The following is a 15,822-nucleotide window of genomic DNA, read 5'->3' as shown; positions in this document are numbered from 1 at the left end:
CCTTTCCAGCAGCACTGCAGCTTAATGATTGACAAGTGCTGCTAAAGCTTTACCAGATCACACACCACACCCCCTGGAAGCAGGTGGCCATTCTCAGAAACCCAGAGATTTTTAAGTTTGAGCTCCACAGCTGGGGGGTGACTCAGCTGGGCACCAGGAAAATCACAAATTCCCCCAGTTTGTTATTTGTTCCCTTAGCAAGGAGTTAGGCATGGAGGTACTGGGGGAATGAAATCAGCAGCCAGAAGGGGATGGGATGAATCTATGACATTGGAAGATGCTTGCTGGTCCTTAGTGTTGGAATTTGGGTTTTTTCTTAGGGATGTGGTGAAGGTCCCTATATGAAGAGAAAAGGTGGATTTTGTTCAGCTCCAGCCTTGCTTGGCTTGCTCATAGGAAACCTCCCTAAGAAGTAAAAGTGGGGGGGAAAAGCAACCCAAATCCACAAACAACCCCCTAAATAGGCTTGTCAAAATGTTACTAAGGGCATTCCCTGGAGATGAGGTAACTGAAATTTTGGCATAGGAAGATGAACCACTGTGGCATGTTTATACAGTCAGCAAATTTACTGCCTTCAAAAAGAAACCCCAGAAAAGCAGTGGGTATTAATCAAATATCATTTGTTTTGTCAAACATTGTATCCTTTTGAAAATAAACATCTTGGTGTTGTTTTGCTGAGAGCGTGCAGGATCCGAAGCGCACGGCCACGCTTGGGGCTGCAGAGTGATGCATCCCAAGTCCCTCCTGACAGACAAAGCCATTCCCTGCAAAGCCCTCATGTCCAGCTCCTGAACCATGAACCACGTGCCAGCCCTGCAGCCCAGAAGGTTTGGAGAGGGAAAATCCTTCCTGCTGGTGTGGGGTTTTTCCCCTTGGATGCTGTGTGGTGTGGTGGTACCCGAGAGCACTTTGTGGGGAAGGAAGGGCCCCACTAGAGATTATCCAGCATTGTTTCAAATGCTCCTTGGTGGCCACAAGGAGAAGGAACACTTCTCCCAAGTGATCCAGCCCCTTACCAGTGTTGAAAACCAGATTTTTCATAGCAGAAGTACAGATTTAGCCTCAACCTCCCAGTTTACTTGCTGTCTTCTCCCCTGTAGGAGCCCTTCAGAGACCTCAGCAACTTCTTGCAACGAGTCAACACATTTAGGGATCTCTGCCATTTGTTTTTGTTTGCTTTCACTGCCTTCTCTGCTGTTATTATTTCAATGTGCAAAGATGCTGCACGTCCAGAAAGGAAATCACTGCTGGATCCAAGCAGCACAGCCATCAGCTCCAGCTCTCTGCAGGCTAATCACTAGAAAGAAGTGGAAAGCCTGCCTGTAGCAGCCTGTGTCCCTTCAGTGTCATATTATATTACCATCCACCATGTTAGCAAATGGGAAAATAAACATGAGCTGGATAGCAAAGCAAGAGGCTGTTTAATTACAGATGTGAAGAAGAATGACGTTTGTGTACATTCCACCGAGAAGTGGATTAGAGTGGTGACCTTTCCTGTGGTGTGAAACGGGTTTGTTGTGGAGTGCAGGCATCTCGTGTCACTTCAAGATCTGCCAGACATTTTGTTGCCCCTGTTGTTTATGGTTAACATTGGATGATGTCTCTTGAATCTGAATCTCAGCAGCTGACAGCATTTTCTGAGAACTTGTCATCTGGACTCCATCTAGCAAAATTCCGGGTATTGGGTGTATTTGTTCCTATTTGATGGGAAAACAAAGTTTTATGGAAAAAAAAAAAAGTAAAGGGAGAATTGGTGGCATTTGTGACTCATGATGTTGAGCTGAAACTTGTGGAACAATCCAGGATTTGGCCCAGGGTCCCAGACCCGTGGTGTAAGTTCCTGCTATTGCCTGACACCGTGTGTGGGATAAACATCTCCTGAATAAACATCTCCTGAACGTGGTAACCAGCACGGACACTTGGCCATGGCACTGCCACAGAGCCATCAGGGCTGGCTTTGCTATGCTCAGCCTCCTGTGACCACGTCAGAGGACGGGAATGCCATTTCCAGCCCACCAAAGTACCAACATCTTCCTTTCTCGAATCATTCTAGCAGGGCCCTTGCTCCAGATTCGTGACTGTTCTGCTCGTGACAAGGATGACAGAGCAGGAGGGCAGGGAAGGGGATTTTTTCCACTGGTGTCACCAGCCTTGGTGGTGTGGAAGCCCCTGCAAAGGATGTGCTCACCACCTTGCTGGTTCTGCAGCCCAGGCTGGGCACTGCCACCTGAGTGGCCCTGGGAGCCCCTGGCAGGGCTGCCAGCACGTGCTGGGGCTCAGAGGGCCAGGCTGGCAGCGTGGGGCACGGAGATGCTGTCTTGGGCACTAATTGGCCTGGTTGATTGCAGAGAGGGTCAGGTCAGGCTCATCCTGCACACTCACTCAAACCTCTGTGCAGCTTCCGTGCTTCTTGCCTGAAATCTGTTTTTACAGCCTTTGAAGAGTGATCATTTTAAGCATGATATAGACAGATCATTTAATTATTTTTAAGGAGACTGATTGATCCCACTGCCTGATGGGCTGCCAGACTCCATCCCTGGTGACTGTCTGGCAGAAGCTCTTGGTTATTGTGGTCTTGACCTGCTAATCCAATCTCTAAAGGAATAACTCAAGATCCTGATGTTCCTGTCTGCTGACTGTGGGATAAGTGGATTCCCCTTTTACCACCTCTTTTACACAGCCTCACATGGCATTTTGGTTAAGGTTCTGCTCTTGATCTCATTGCTGACAGCGTGAGATGGGCATGTGGATGGTTTGCAGGGCTGTGGAGTGCCTGGATGGGCTCTGTGCTGCTGCACAGGGATTCCCCTGTTGGTGCTGTTATCACTGTGAAGCCCAAGGGAGGAGCTGGCTGCAGGAGCAGGGCAGTGAAATCTCTGCTGCCCGAGGTGCAGGGGAAGGTCAGAGCAAGCCATGGCCAGAGGGGTTTCCAGAGGGTGTCTGGAGCGTGCAGGAGGGACGAGGGAATGCTCTGCATGCCAGCCCAGCCAAACCTGCTCTGCCTCTTTTAAGGGGTCTCCACTGATGTTACTTGTCCCTGCACCTGCAGTTTGTGGTGCTCCATCCCAAAATAGTCATGGTTAGACAAAGTGTTAAAACACAATTGGCTCAGTGTTGCTGAGTGTGATGAGCCCTGAAATGCTCACAAAGTGGGAAGGAAGGTGCTGATGCTTCACCTCCTCTCATGTTCCCATGCTGGTTTTCCCCTCAGCCTCCTCTCTTCCATGGGGTCCTGGGCAGGTACATACCAATGGTGATGTCCAGGTTAATGAAACCCTTTGTTTTTATATTTATTCCACTTGAAAGTGTCCCTCAGAGAGGGGCCAGATGCTCCTGCTTTTGGAGCATAGCTCTGCTGGGGGCTGAGAGCATCCCCTACCCCAGCACTGCTGTCACAGGGGCACAGCTTTCTGCACAACTCACCTCTGGCAAGGCACAGACTGAGGCTGCACCGTGTGCCAGCAAAAGAGGAGCCCCTTGTGCACCAGGTCCTGCAGCTGAGATGTGGCTTAGGAGCAAATCTGTGTCTCTGGGACATGTGTGCCAGCTAACAGGTCTGGGAAAAAAACACCCATAGGAGCTGCTGTCACTGTAAATGTCACAGTATTATCCCAGCAGTGGCAGAGCTGGCTGGCAGAGCCTTAGAAACCAAACTAAATTTTAACAAATTTTTAAATTAAGAAATTAATGAATTTGGATGTCCATTCCTGCCATCTGTTTTTTTGCATTATTTGGGTGTGAGTTTTCAGTTTTCCCACTGCAGCTGTGGGACTTGGGGGAAAAAAAAAACTTCTTTAAAGAGCTGAGACAACAATTTCAAGTGCTGGGCACTTACATGAAGTATTGTGAAACCTAAATTGCAGGATCTCAGCACTGCTCATGGTTACTTTCAGGCAGAAAGACCCATGTCACAGGAGAAGAGCAGGCACACAGATACCTGATGCTTTGCCTTCTGAACCAACACAGAGATGTGAGTCACAAGGAAATTTTCCCCAGGGAACATTTTTTTGCCCATTAATAGCAAAAAGTGCTGAGTGTTTTTTCCCTCTTGTACAAGAATCCATGGCGAGCATCTGCACTACAGGATCCACAAGAGCCGGGTGTTTCGGGGCAGACGGGAGGGTGCTGCAAGGAGGAGAGATGATGATTTTGCACAGAGGCAGTTTTGGAAGTGAGGCCTGAGCACAGCACAGAGGAGACATCCCTGAAGCTGCTCTTTTAGACCAAGATGGAAGCAAGAGTGCAAATTGTGGACACAACAGCCAGCAGGATGCCAGGTCCTCCATTGATGGGCTCTGCAAGGGTGTTTTGCAGTCTTCACCTCCTCCAAGACACCTTTTTCCAGAGGAAGGAGATGTGGTCACCCTGGGAGGTTCCCAGCCTGGGGATGCTGAGCACTGCTCCCACACAGGCTGTGGGAAGTCACATAAGGTATCAAGAAAAGTCCTTTATTTTATTCTTCACCCACCCTGCCCTGGATGTGTCTGAAGGCCATGGGTGCTCCCAGCCTGCCTGCTGGAGTTCCTAACCCTTGGACAGACCCATCAGGGGGACAGTGGCGCTCCCGCTGGCCCCATCCCGGGCAGGACCACCCACCCGGCCCCGCACATCAATCAGCCCCGGCTCAATCTCGCCACTGGCCACCTCGCTGACCCCACCATCTCCCTGCTGCTCCCTGGGGATTCAAGTGCAAATGCCCTGGGCCGGGGCTGTCCTGCGCCGGCCTCAGCCCTGATGTGTGCTGGGCTGATGCGGGATCTCCCTCCAGCTGCGAGACCACCGTGTCCTGCCTGATTTACAGCAGGAAACATCGACCTGCAGGCTAACCAATGGCTGGGTTTTTTTTCATCTTTTTTTTTCCTTTCTTCTCTCCTGATCAGCTGTTGAAATAAAATGACTTTCATTTTTTCCCCCCTCCTTTCTCCCCAGTCTATGCCCAAACCGCAATATCGGTTAAAAATATCATCTGTGAGAGGAAAAGGCAAATAAATGAGTACATCAAAGCCAGCAGCCTGGGGCCGTTGGGTTGGGAGAAGAAATAGGGCTAGGCCTTGGGCCCATTATCTTGCTGATATCTAATGCCACCACTTCAGAGTGTGAGAATGGAGCCTTTTTTTTTCCTCAGCTGAGCGTGCTGGCCCTGCTGGTGTTTGGGAGCACAAAGGCCGCCATCCACCCCAGCTCTCAAGGCAGACCGTTGACATGTTGCTCTCAGATTTCATTCCTGAAAATCTGGAACTGTATGCTGAACAAATAACATGATCTTTTTCCTTCATCTGGAAAGGATAAAAACAATTGCTGGCATTCTGAGCCGATCACTCTTTCTTTTCCTCTCTCCTCCCTCCCGCTTTCCTTGCAAGCCCCGACTCACTACCCGCAAGTCACAACTTGCATATTTTCATTTCAAAACTTTAAACCATGGGGGGTGAGGGGCAAGAATGGAGGAGAATGAAAAAAGAAGATTAAAATAAAAAAAGGATTTCAAGCAGCAATGATATAGCCGTGAGTGTCCAGCAGCCACAGTGCTGCGCCAGCCCTGCTGAACAAGGGGGATGGAGCCACAGGCACGGGATGTACATCCCTGCTGTGGAATGGATGGTGCTTAATCCATTCAGGGGCTGGGATGGTGAGGAGGGTTGCACCCTCTGGGACCCACATTATATCCTCTGATGGACATTGAACCTGGGAGAGGGACAGGAGCTGTGATCACTTTGGTCCAAGGCAAAGTCTGGTGAGTCCTCTCAAGCAGCAGGGCTTAAGCCAGCACTCATCCTGCATCCCATTCTCCCAGCTTGCTCCTTCATGGGTTTCCAGCAGTGCACTGTTGGTAAGAGGAGCCACATCAGCCTGTCCAGCCAGGAGATCCAGAGGGTGAGCAGTGTGTGCTGCCAGGACCCTCTGCCTGCCACAGTGGGTGTTTTAAGCAGGTTTTATTTACTTCCACCTGTGCAGCACAAACATTTTCCACTCTGTGTTTACAAATTCTTTTGAAATAGCCTATAAACAGAACTAAAAGAGTGCCTGAGGGTAAAACAAAAAGTCTCATCGTTATTTTTTTACTATATAATTATTTTATTGATACTGAAGCCTGGTACAGAACAGAACTGGGTCATTCCTGCTCAGAGCTGGTGCTCCCTCTGCTCTCCTTTGACCTGTTTTGCCTTCTGCATCTCAGGTGATATTAAAGGAGTTGGCCACTTGTGCTCCCCTCTGCTGACAGAATCCTCAAAGGCAGTGACGCGCATCCCTGCAGGAACGAGGCAGATGTCTACAGACCAAACGCCTGCTGGACTGGTGCCCAGGTGGAAGTGCTTTGTGGGCAATGAAAGGCCCCAGATGAAGTGCTGCTTGCAGTAATTAAGACCTCTGGAGCTCCCCCTGGTAAGCTCACACTGATCTTTCCCGAGCTGTCAAAACCAGCTCTGGCCTCTGTGCTGCCCATGACAGTGCAGCTCCACGGGCTGGAGCACGGAAACCAGCGCTGCTGTGGGAACCAGCTGCCTGCCCACAGGTAGAAAATGCCATGAGAGGTGATGCCCAGCATCAGAGGGGACTGGGATGGCCTTGCTGACAACTGTGGGGCAACAGGCTCCCTTTTCTCCTGGCTCTGCTCCACAGTGTTTTAGCTGGCACCAGGCAGTTCAGGTGATATGCAGCTATTACTCATTTTTAAGTAGTGCCAGCTGGCTGGGTTATCTGCTGCTCTGAACATGCCTCTCCCTCTCTCTCTCCTTTCCATGCTGAAGAGTATTTCCTGCTGCTCTGAATAGTGCTTGGGGTTGTTCCCTGTGCCCCAGGTCTGCAGGGGCCAAGTCCCAGAGCTGGTGGGACCACCAACAGCAACAGGGGCCATTCCAGCCACATGTGCCAGGAGCTTTGGGCTCTGCTGATAGCAGGGTATGTTTTCTCCATGTACAGGAGATAGGAGGAAAAAGATAGCCAGCTTGAACTGTGGCCAGGGAGGTTTAGGTTAGCCATTAAGAAATGCTTTTGTGCAATGAAATACCGAGTTGGTAGCTGGGACAGACTGCACAGTCTTGACTGAGGAGGGATTTTGAGAGCAGACAGGGAGAGGACAGCTTGAGGTCGGTTTTTCTGGGCCAGGGAGGAAGGCATCAGGTGTCTGATGCTTTTTCCAGTCCTAATCTCTGCAGCTCCAGAGTTTTGTGACCCCTGTATATGGGTGATGAGCTTATCTGTGGGCCAGGAGGCTGCACGTTCTGGAGTGTGTGGGCTGGCCATGCCACTGTTCACAGCACCCACAAACCCCACTCTGCCCCTACCCTGCCAGTGCCTGTCCCAGGCTGGCACCAGCATAGAACCAACTCCTAGGAGTGCAATAAAGGCAAAATAAACCAGTCCAGGCAGCAATACCTGCTGTAAATATAGCTCAGGATGTCCAAGGGAGGGCTGAGCAGGGGGTTGCTGCTGGGAAGGGATGGAAATGCAAGAACGAGTTGGGGGCTTGTTTCCTCTGTCATCCTTGAATTGTGCCACCCATCTCTGCCCTGCAACCAGTGGTTCCTCTCAATCCCCCTGCCTCAAGCAATCCCCATTCCAGCCTCACCTCATGGCCATAGGAAGATTAGGTGAGAGTGGAGGGAGAATTAAACATCCTGGCAGTCATCACACTGAGAAGGGTCTGGGTGAGGCAGGCACAGGGTCCGGTCTCACCTGTCACCCCTCCTCAGTGGCAGCCAGGTGTGAGGCCACCTGGGGCAGGGAGGATGGGACATGTCCCCGGGAGTGCTGTGCTGTGGAAGATGTGCAGGTGAGTCCATGGATCTGGGATGCCCACCCAGCTGCCAGCACTGATCTGTGATGCCACTGGGGACATGCAGCCTGGGGACCCTCTCTGCACCCCCAGCTGGGGGACAGAGGAGGAGAGGAGGCCATGGCCAGCTCTGGAGCAATGGTGACTGACGTTCACTTGCCAGGAATCTGTTGGGGAATATTTTTATCCTCTGGGTGTGAGTGTGCTACACGTCAGAGCCATCTGCCACACAGTCACTTTTGGGAGAGCTAGGGAGTGCAGGCATGAAAATCTGTGAAAGTGAGTGCATTCCCGTGCCCTTCAAAGCTGGGTGTCCCCAGGTCCTCCCTGTGGTGCCTGGGGACAGAGCTGGGATGATTTCTTGTCCTTCTGGGGAAAGAGACAAACTCTTGCATTCCCTAAAATGGAGATGGTCCTGAGCTCTGCAGAGGAAGCCCGGTGCCCTGCAAGCAATGAGGAGCTGAGTGACACTAACAGCAGCCTCACTGCACAGCCAGCCTGATCCCCCTGTCCTTTCAGCATCTTCCCATCTTTATTCAGTGTGCACAGCCCCTCACACCCAGCCCACCTACAGAAGGCAGCAAGGAGCAAACCCACCAACCCAGCCCTTGCCCCAGAGTGGAGCAGTTACTGCAGGAGGTTTCTGCTCTTCTCTATGGGGTGAAGTGGCCCTTGGATAAAAATAAGTGATACAAATAAATAGAGACATCAGCCCATGACAAAACACCAGATCTGCTTGCCCTCAAATATCAGGCTGTTGACATTCAGAAACCAGACTCAGACCATCATTTTGCAACTAGCAGGATCCCCCATCCTCATGACAGATGCCCTGGATTAAACATCCCTAAATTTGTGGTATCTGGGGTTTTATCAAAGGAGAGTGTTTCCACTGGAGCATCCCTCATTCCAGCCTGGCTGCTCTGCCCCAGGAGCTCGCCTGGTTTGGGTTTACCCCGAGCCATCTCCTGCTGATGAGCTGGAGCTGGGAGGACATGTTTGTCCAGTTCCCTTTCAACACTTTCTGACCTCCTTGTGGCCCAGACTTTCCTACCAGAGTGTAAGATTTAATCATCCTTAATGATAGCCAGGCCAAGGATAGCACTCAGCCAGGTTTTCCTAAACAGCTACATCTGAAATCTTTATCCCAGTAAATTCCCTGAAAAATGACTGGAAACACTGCAGGGTTGTGGCAGATCTATGGCCAGGACCAGAATTAAATCAGACCAAAAGCTTAAGCCCTCATGTAACTCCAGAGGGATTTTTGAATGTAACTGGTGCTGCAGCCAGGCTTGGTGTTCCTCTCTGTTGCCAAGATTTGCCAGGGCTAGAGAACTGCTCTACTCCTGCCAACTTGAAGTTACAACTCATCCTGGGAATCCTGTGCAGTTGGCAATTATTTGTACCAGTTTTTAGTGTAAGCCAGTGGGCTCAGCTGATACCAATAAGATTTATTGTGATTTAACCACACCCCCATAGAGGGTTTGGGCTGATTCCTTTAGAGTGGATTCAAAGTGGCTTTAATTAAACCAAGCTAACTTTGCTGTGTGGATGAAGGCTTGGGCAGGAGAGGTAGCACATGAGAGGAAGGTAAAAAGAAACTGTGGAGAAACATAACTTCTCTGGCTTTCCTTCCCTGCTGTTCCTTCTCTCTGAAAAGCTGGCAGGGCTGCAATTTTTGGGATCCCCCCAAATAAGAGAGGAGACTCACAGCTGAGTGTGAGCAGGTGGAGATGAAACAGCTTTGGAAGTTTAGCAGGCAGCATTCTGCCAGGTAGGGGAGATGGGGACATGAACCCAGGATGGAGGAGCATCCTTCATCCAAGCCTTGAGACAGGGCTGGAAAAGAAACACAGAGTCTGGGGACAGGAATCCCAATGGAGAGAAAAGAGTTTTGGGGGACATGCAAAGTCAGGAGTTTTCTGTCTTTTTAAAACTAAACCATGAGGTTTTTCCTCTGCTTTTCTCCATCTTTTTTCTCCTGGGAAAGGGAAATTGCTCGAGCAGTTTGGGGTGAGGGGGCTGGGGAGGGTCTGTCAGATGTGCAAAAATGCTGGAGAAAGCAAAAAACTCAGAGAAAAAAAATTCCCTTTTGAGAGAGGCTACTTTTCCATTCCTTAAAAAAGAAAAAGAGTTTTTCATGAAAATTTTCAGGCAGTTCCATTGTTTTGCCTCAGCCTTTGATTTAACTACTTGAGCAAGTATTTGACAAAACCCTCCGTGTTTTTCAGGAGGTTTCTTAAATCCCACCGAGGTATGGGATTATGAGAAACAACAAATGGCAAGCTGTCTCTAACCCCACAGACTTTCTCACTCTCGTTTTCTCTCTCACTTTGGAATAAAAAATGCAGTGCTCCCTGCTGAGTTCTCTTTAAAATTCACATTGTCTCTTCAAATAAAGGCTGGGAGGGTGAGGTAGTGCTTTGAAAACCAGAACTCAGTCATACATTGCAGGGCCAGATCCTAGAGGATTATTCTCTCTCAGGACACTTTATAACTTCATGAGAACTTCTGGCCTGGCTTGTCTCACCAGCTTAGTGAGAGTGGCCCCAGTGCATGGCAGGATGACTGAGATCCCTGCACCCCCTTCCATCAGGATGGCTGGTGGAGACTTTTTAAACCATGATAAAGCAAATTCCTTTTATTTAATTTGCCCTGGGGATGGTGGGGCCCGTTTTCTGTGCAGCCAGGGGATGCTCCCTGCACCCAGACAGAGGGAAGCCCTGCTGCAGCACGAGGCTCTCCATTGTGGCTGGTGCAGGCTGGGCTGTGGTAATGTGCTTTTCCCCTGCTTTTGGTGTGACTTGTGACTGCAGCAGCCTGTGCTGCCCCAAGGCTGTGGTGAGCTGCCAGCGTCGCCACTGGAAAGCTCAGAGCTGGATGAGCCTCTCGTTCCTAGGAGAAGTGCCTGGCAGGGCAGCATGGCTGTGCTTTGCACTCACAGGGGAAATAAAGACAGGAACCTTTCCCCCTGATCCACCCGGACTTTTGGTAGCAAAAGCTTGGGAGCAAGAGGGTGAAGCTGGCAACTTCCTTTGCTGTTGTTTCAGCCTTTCCTTCCCCACTGTGGCAATGAGAGAAATGAAGCTCATAGAGGAGCACTGTATTGTAAATGCTGCACATTTATTTTTCTTAAATGATGCTATCACCAGGCCATGACACTGTCCTGGGGCAAATGGATCTGTGCTGAGACACAGCACTGAGCACAGACAGTGCATCAGGACAGAGCTCCCCATGCAGCCCCCACACCCAGGGGACAAGGACATGGAGACCTCACCATGACAGACAGGGAGCAAGGGTTGAGCAGACCCTTTAAGGGACATTGCAGCCTTGGGAAATGATGACAATGCCTGTCATTCTTGCAATACTGTGTCTGTGATTTTTCAGTAAACTGAAGTAAGGAGCAACTGTTGGACTCTGGTCCAAGGGTTCAGCAGGGCTTCTTTACATCTGTGCATGTGTCTGTGTGCTGGGCTGGGCTATGAAAGAGAGTGACTGACGCACCTTGATGTCAGTGTTCTGAGGCCTTTGCCCTGCTAAATTCTTGGAAACAGAAGATTGGTGGAAAAATGTCGGTTTTGACAAGCCTTTCATACACATAGTTCAGACCTGTCACAGCGATGTCAAAATTCATCAGCCTAGTGAACCTATTAAACCTGGGGCAGAGCTGCACCATCTACAGCTCCAGTTCAGGAGGCAGAGCACAGCACAGAGGGAATCTCTCCCTTTCCCTCGGGGGGCACTTCGGAGCTGGCCTGGGCGGGAGCGGGGGTGCCGGGTGGGAGCTCCTGAGGCTGCCAGCGCTGCCAGCCGGGCTGAGGCGGAGGTTCCCGTGCCGGGGGTGCCCGTGCCGGGGTGCCCGTGCGGGGCAGCGCCGGGGCTCTCCGCGGGAGGGAGCGCCCGCGCGGGGCCGGCCAGCCCCGGGCTCCGCTCCGCCTCGCTGGGCGGGCGGATCCCAGCTCCTGATTTTCCCGGGGGCTGCAGAGGCTTGTCCCGGCCCTGCGCGATCCTGCTTGGCTGCCGCCCTCCCCGCCTCCCTCCACCTCCTCCTCCTCCTCCACCACCACCCCATGTGCTTCCTGCCGGGCCAAGTTCGCGGAGCGCCGCCGCACGCCGGGCCAGCGGAGCGGAGCCGCAGCGGAGCGGGGCGCAGGGCAGCGGGCGCGGCTGCCGCGGGGCGCGGCGGGGCAGGCTCGGCGGAGCGCCGGCTCCAGCCTCGGGGCGCGCTCGCCCGGCCGCGGCGGCCCCTGCCCGCCCGCACCATGCCGCGGCGGGGCTGCTGCCTGCCGCCCCTCCTGTGCGCGCTGGCCGCCCTCAGCCTGCCGCTGCTGCTGGCCGCCGAGCCCCGCGCCAAAAGTTGCTCCGAAGTGCGGAGGCTCTACGCCGCCAAGGGCTTCAGCCAGAGCGAGGCGCCCAGCCACGAGATCAGCGGTGAGTCGCGATCGTCGCCGCCGCCTTTGTGCGCGCTCGGCCCGGCCCCGCGGAGCGCGGGGTGCGCGCCCGTCTCCCGCCGGGCTCGGCTCGGGGCGCGCTGCCCGGCTCGGCGCGGCTCGGTTCGGCCCCGCGCAGCTCGGCGCCCATCCCGCGCGGAGGGTCCCGGTGCAGTCCCGGCTGCCCGTCCCCCGGGCCGGGCCGGGTCGTGCCGGGCGGGACCGCGCCTGTTGCCGGCCCCGCTCCCGGCTCGGCGGCGCGGGCGCTCCTGCCCTTGGGTCGCCGCTCGCCCGGCGGGGAGCGGGCGGCCCGTCCCGCCCCGGTGCCCGGCGGCTGCTAGCGGAGGGACTGAGACATGGCTCCTTTTTTTTCTTTTCTTTTCTTTTTTTTTTTTTCTTTCCCCCTTTTTCTTTCTTTCTTCCTTCCCTCAGCCTTCGTCCCGAGGTACTTGCGCATCCCGGGGACAGGAGTGCTCGCAGCCAGCAGCAGTAGGAAATGGTAGCTAATGTGCTCACACCCAAAACATTTTATTCTTTTTGTTTCATCCTTCATCTCCCTCCCAGGGCCGCTGCTTTTATTTCCCCTTCTGAATGACCTACTGGACCGCATTCTCCGCGGAACAAAGGAAGTGCCTTTTTAGCTGGAATCCTCGGAGACCACCAAGGACTCCAGCTCATGCACTGCAATTTCGCACTACTTTCAACAATAACAAAAATGCATGACTGAATGGCTCAAAAATGTGGAGTGTTGGAGGCATTCATTTCGGTCTGGGACACTGTCACAACACAGACAGACCCCAAGTAAATACCTTTAGACGGCTCAGATAGAAGCTGGGGGTAATCTTTACCATTGGTGTGCCCTCCAGATATGCATACATTATCCTTTTCACTGACAAAATTAAAATCATTTCACTCGCTTGTGCTTTTGTATTGTCAGACTAATGATATGCATTTAGCCTACATCTGTTTGAATAAAATTGCAGGCCCGTTTACTTCTCCAAGAAATATTTTAATGAGAAACGTCTGACTGGTTGCAGTTAAAATACTCTCGCCCCTTCACTCTGCCTGCTTTGTAAAATGGTCTCTAATAAATAGTCTTGCATTTGAGTCCAGCCCTCATCAGTGCAGGATCAGAACGTGAGCAGACTTCCCCTTAAGCCCAGTACTGGGAAGGTTTGACCTAGTCCTTATTTTATATATTATTGTTTAAGATGACTTGGTGGGCTTTGGAGAATGTCAGGAGTAGATCATGCTGACAGGGCTTCCATTTGAAGCTCCAAAGCTGTTGTCTGTTTGAGAAAAGTGATGAGCAAGGTAAGATTATTTGACAAAAGAAGGGCTTTCTGCAGTGACATGCTGAAAGTATTGCCTGGGTTATGTTGCTGTTCCAGGGGCACAGGGAGTCTGTGTCTGGCCTTGCTTGGAAAGCAACAGGTCCTGCAGAGTTGTGTTTTAAATGTAATCCTGCTGTGCAGGGTATTTCAGAAAGGGTGGGAAGTCTTTAAAGGAGGCGTGCTGTGTACAGCTTTAAAGTGTGGTGTACCTCAAGTGTGGCTGAATTTAAAATTAAACCTGGAGAGTGGGGTGCTACACCTGCTGCAGTTTCACGTTCCCCCTGTGAATTCATGTGGTTTTGGCGTGGGTTGTGTTTGGAGGCTGCAGATCTCCCCTCGTGCTGCTCAGCTGGTGCAGGCAGATGGAACCACCAGTCCAGTCCCACTGCTGGTGCTGAGCTCTCTCAGAGTGGAGAACTTCACCTGTGGCATCAGCACAGGGCTCTGCAGTCCCATGGGCCGGGTGATAAAGCTGGAGGCTGAGGTCTGGCACCAGGGTGAGAGGTCTGTGGTGTGTATTGTGTCTCCAGAGCAGGGGCACTTGCCAAAGCTTTGATTCCAGATGGTGTTTCAGGTGATAAGTGGCGTGTTTTCCATCGGGAGAGTGAGTGGTTTGGACAGGCCGTTACCTGGGCGCCTGGCTATCGGTGGGAACAAGATAAATGTGTGTGAGGGAATGAGCCGTGTGCCTGGCCAACTGTCCCACCGGGGTGGTGGTGGAAACTGGTGAATTCTGCTTGGTGGCACCTCTCTGCTCACTAAACTGGTGGAGGACAGCTTGGGGAGACCTCAGTGGGCTGCATGGAATCACGTGTGGACACGTGAACACTGATGGAATGATGTGTGGACACATGGCTGTTCATGTCTGAAGTGCACCAACTTCTTTGTTAGATTTTTGTACTGATTTGATAGATTATGCTTTATTCTCACATTCTCTTAGCAAGTTTAGATCACAGTGCTGACAGAAACTTCCTAGCATGTTTGTGAAAAGGTGTCCTGAAAGCTGTGGCAGATTTGTTTCTGTAAGTGTAGTGATTTCTTTGCTGTTGGGGATTACTGATCCTACAAAATGTTGGCCTTGGATTGTAAAGTGAAGCAGCTGTGCAGGCAAATGTGTCCCTGCACTGGGCTGTGTGACATCAAGTGAAACTCATCCTCACTGGAAGGCCATGGGAGTCATTTGGTGTTTTATAGCATCTCACATGGATTTTTTGGCCACATTATTTTCTTCTGGAGCAGCACATATGCAAAATTTTTTCTTTCAAGGAAATGCCCATTCCAGCAGGCGTTTTATCTGTATCATTGCTATTTCAGTGGCATTAAAAGGCTGCTCCTTCACCATAATTACCCAGGAGTTCACTTTAATACTTATTTAGATGAGGTTTAGGACCTAATTAGAGTATGCATAAATAGCAGGTTATATCTTGCTGAAGTACCTAGGCATTTCTGAAAGAAGTGCACAGCTGGTCAACTCACTGCTTGCTTGATAAGAGGTGTAAAATGGGTTATTTGTGTTGTGGGACATAGAGAACTTGTTTCCTTTTATGTCTCATTGGTGTTAGAGGTATAAACACTGACTACTGCTATAAATCTGTGTGGAAGCTTTTCATAACCCATGGCCCTTTGGTGCTGCTTTGGAGTGTTCCTCAGTGGCTGCTGCCCCTCCAGCCCCAGATGTGTGTGTGGCAAAGCTCCTGGCAGTGCTGAGATGCAATCTTGCTCTTGCTGGAGAGGTCAGTGTCTCTAGACCTGATGTCTACATGGTTGGTTTGTGAAACCTGACTCTTGATAGCCTGCAGATAGTAGGTGGTGTGGGCAGAGCACCAGCCTCTAACTGCTTTTAAGATGACTTTGACAGTTCTCCAAGGACATGTCACATCTTGGGAAGTTCTGGGTCCTGGAGCCACTGACTTTGTTCAAACTCTACCCAGAATGTTCCTTATGGATTCCAGGTGTCTCCAAGCTGTCCTGATAGGGCAAAACACCCCGAAATGACCTTCTGAAGGGGCTGCTTACCCTGGTTGGTCTGGAGGGGCTGCAGAATGAAATGCAAAGTGAGCTGATGCGGTGGCATCTGGAGACCCACAGTAGGTGGCTGTGATTTAAAAAACAAAAAACCCCCACCCCAACCTTTCTTTCAAAAGGCTGCTTCTTGCCCTCAGGTGTTAAACAGACGGAAATTCCTTCCCTTTTCCTGCTAATTGGAAGAACTAGATGTTTCTTTTCCTGGATTGAAAAGGAGAAAAAAACCCCCAAAACCGTCTTACTTGTTGGTGGAAAATGTAGC

The 15,822-nt window shown here is 51.4% G+C and overlaps 1 protein-coding gene across 1 annotated transcript in view; it reads left to right on the top strand.

Annotated features, from left to right (window-relative positions):
* Positions 1 to 11,755: 11,755 nt before the first annotated feature.
* Positions 11,756 to 15,822, top strand: part of GPC4 (glypican 4) — a 68,055-nt gene continuing 63,988 nt past the window's right edge. The window contains exon 1 of the mRNA XM_074551255.1: positions 11,756 to 12,202. Within this exon, the coding sequence (XP_074407356.1) occupies positions 11,842 to 12,202 (361 nt within the window). The 5' untranslated portion in view covers positions 11,756 to 11,841. The remainder of the gene's footprint in view (positions 12,203 to 15,822) is intronic.

The sequence above is a fragment of the Zonotrichia albicollis genome, chromosome 14 (assembly GCF_047830755.1).
Source record: "Zonotrichia albicollis isolate bZonAlb1 chromosome 14, bZonAlb1.hap1, whole genome shotgun sequence".
Lineage (NCBI taxonomy): Eukaryota > Metazoa > Chordata > Aves > Passeriformes > Passerellidae > Zonotrichia > Zonotrichia albicollis.
This window is presented reverse-complemented; position numbering and strand designations above follow the sequence as displayed.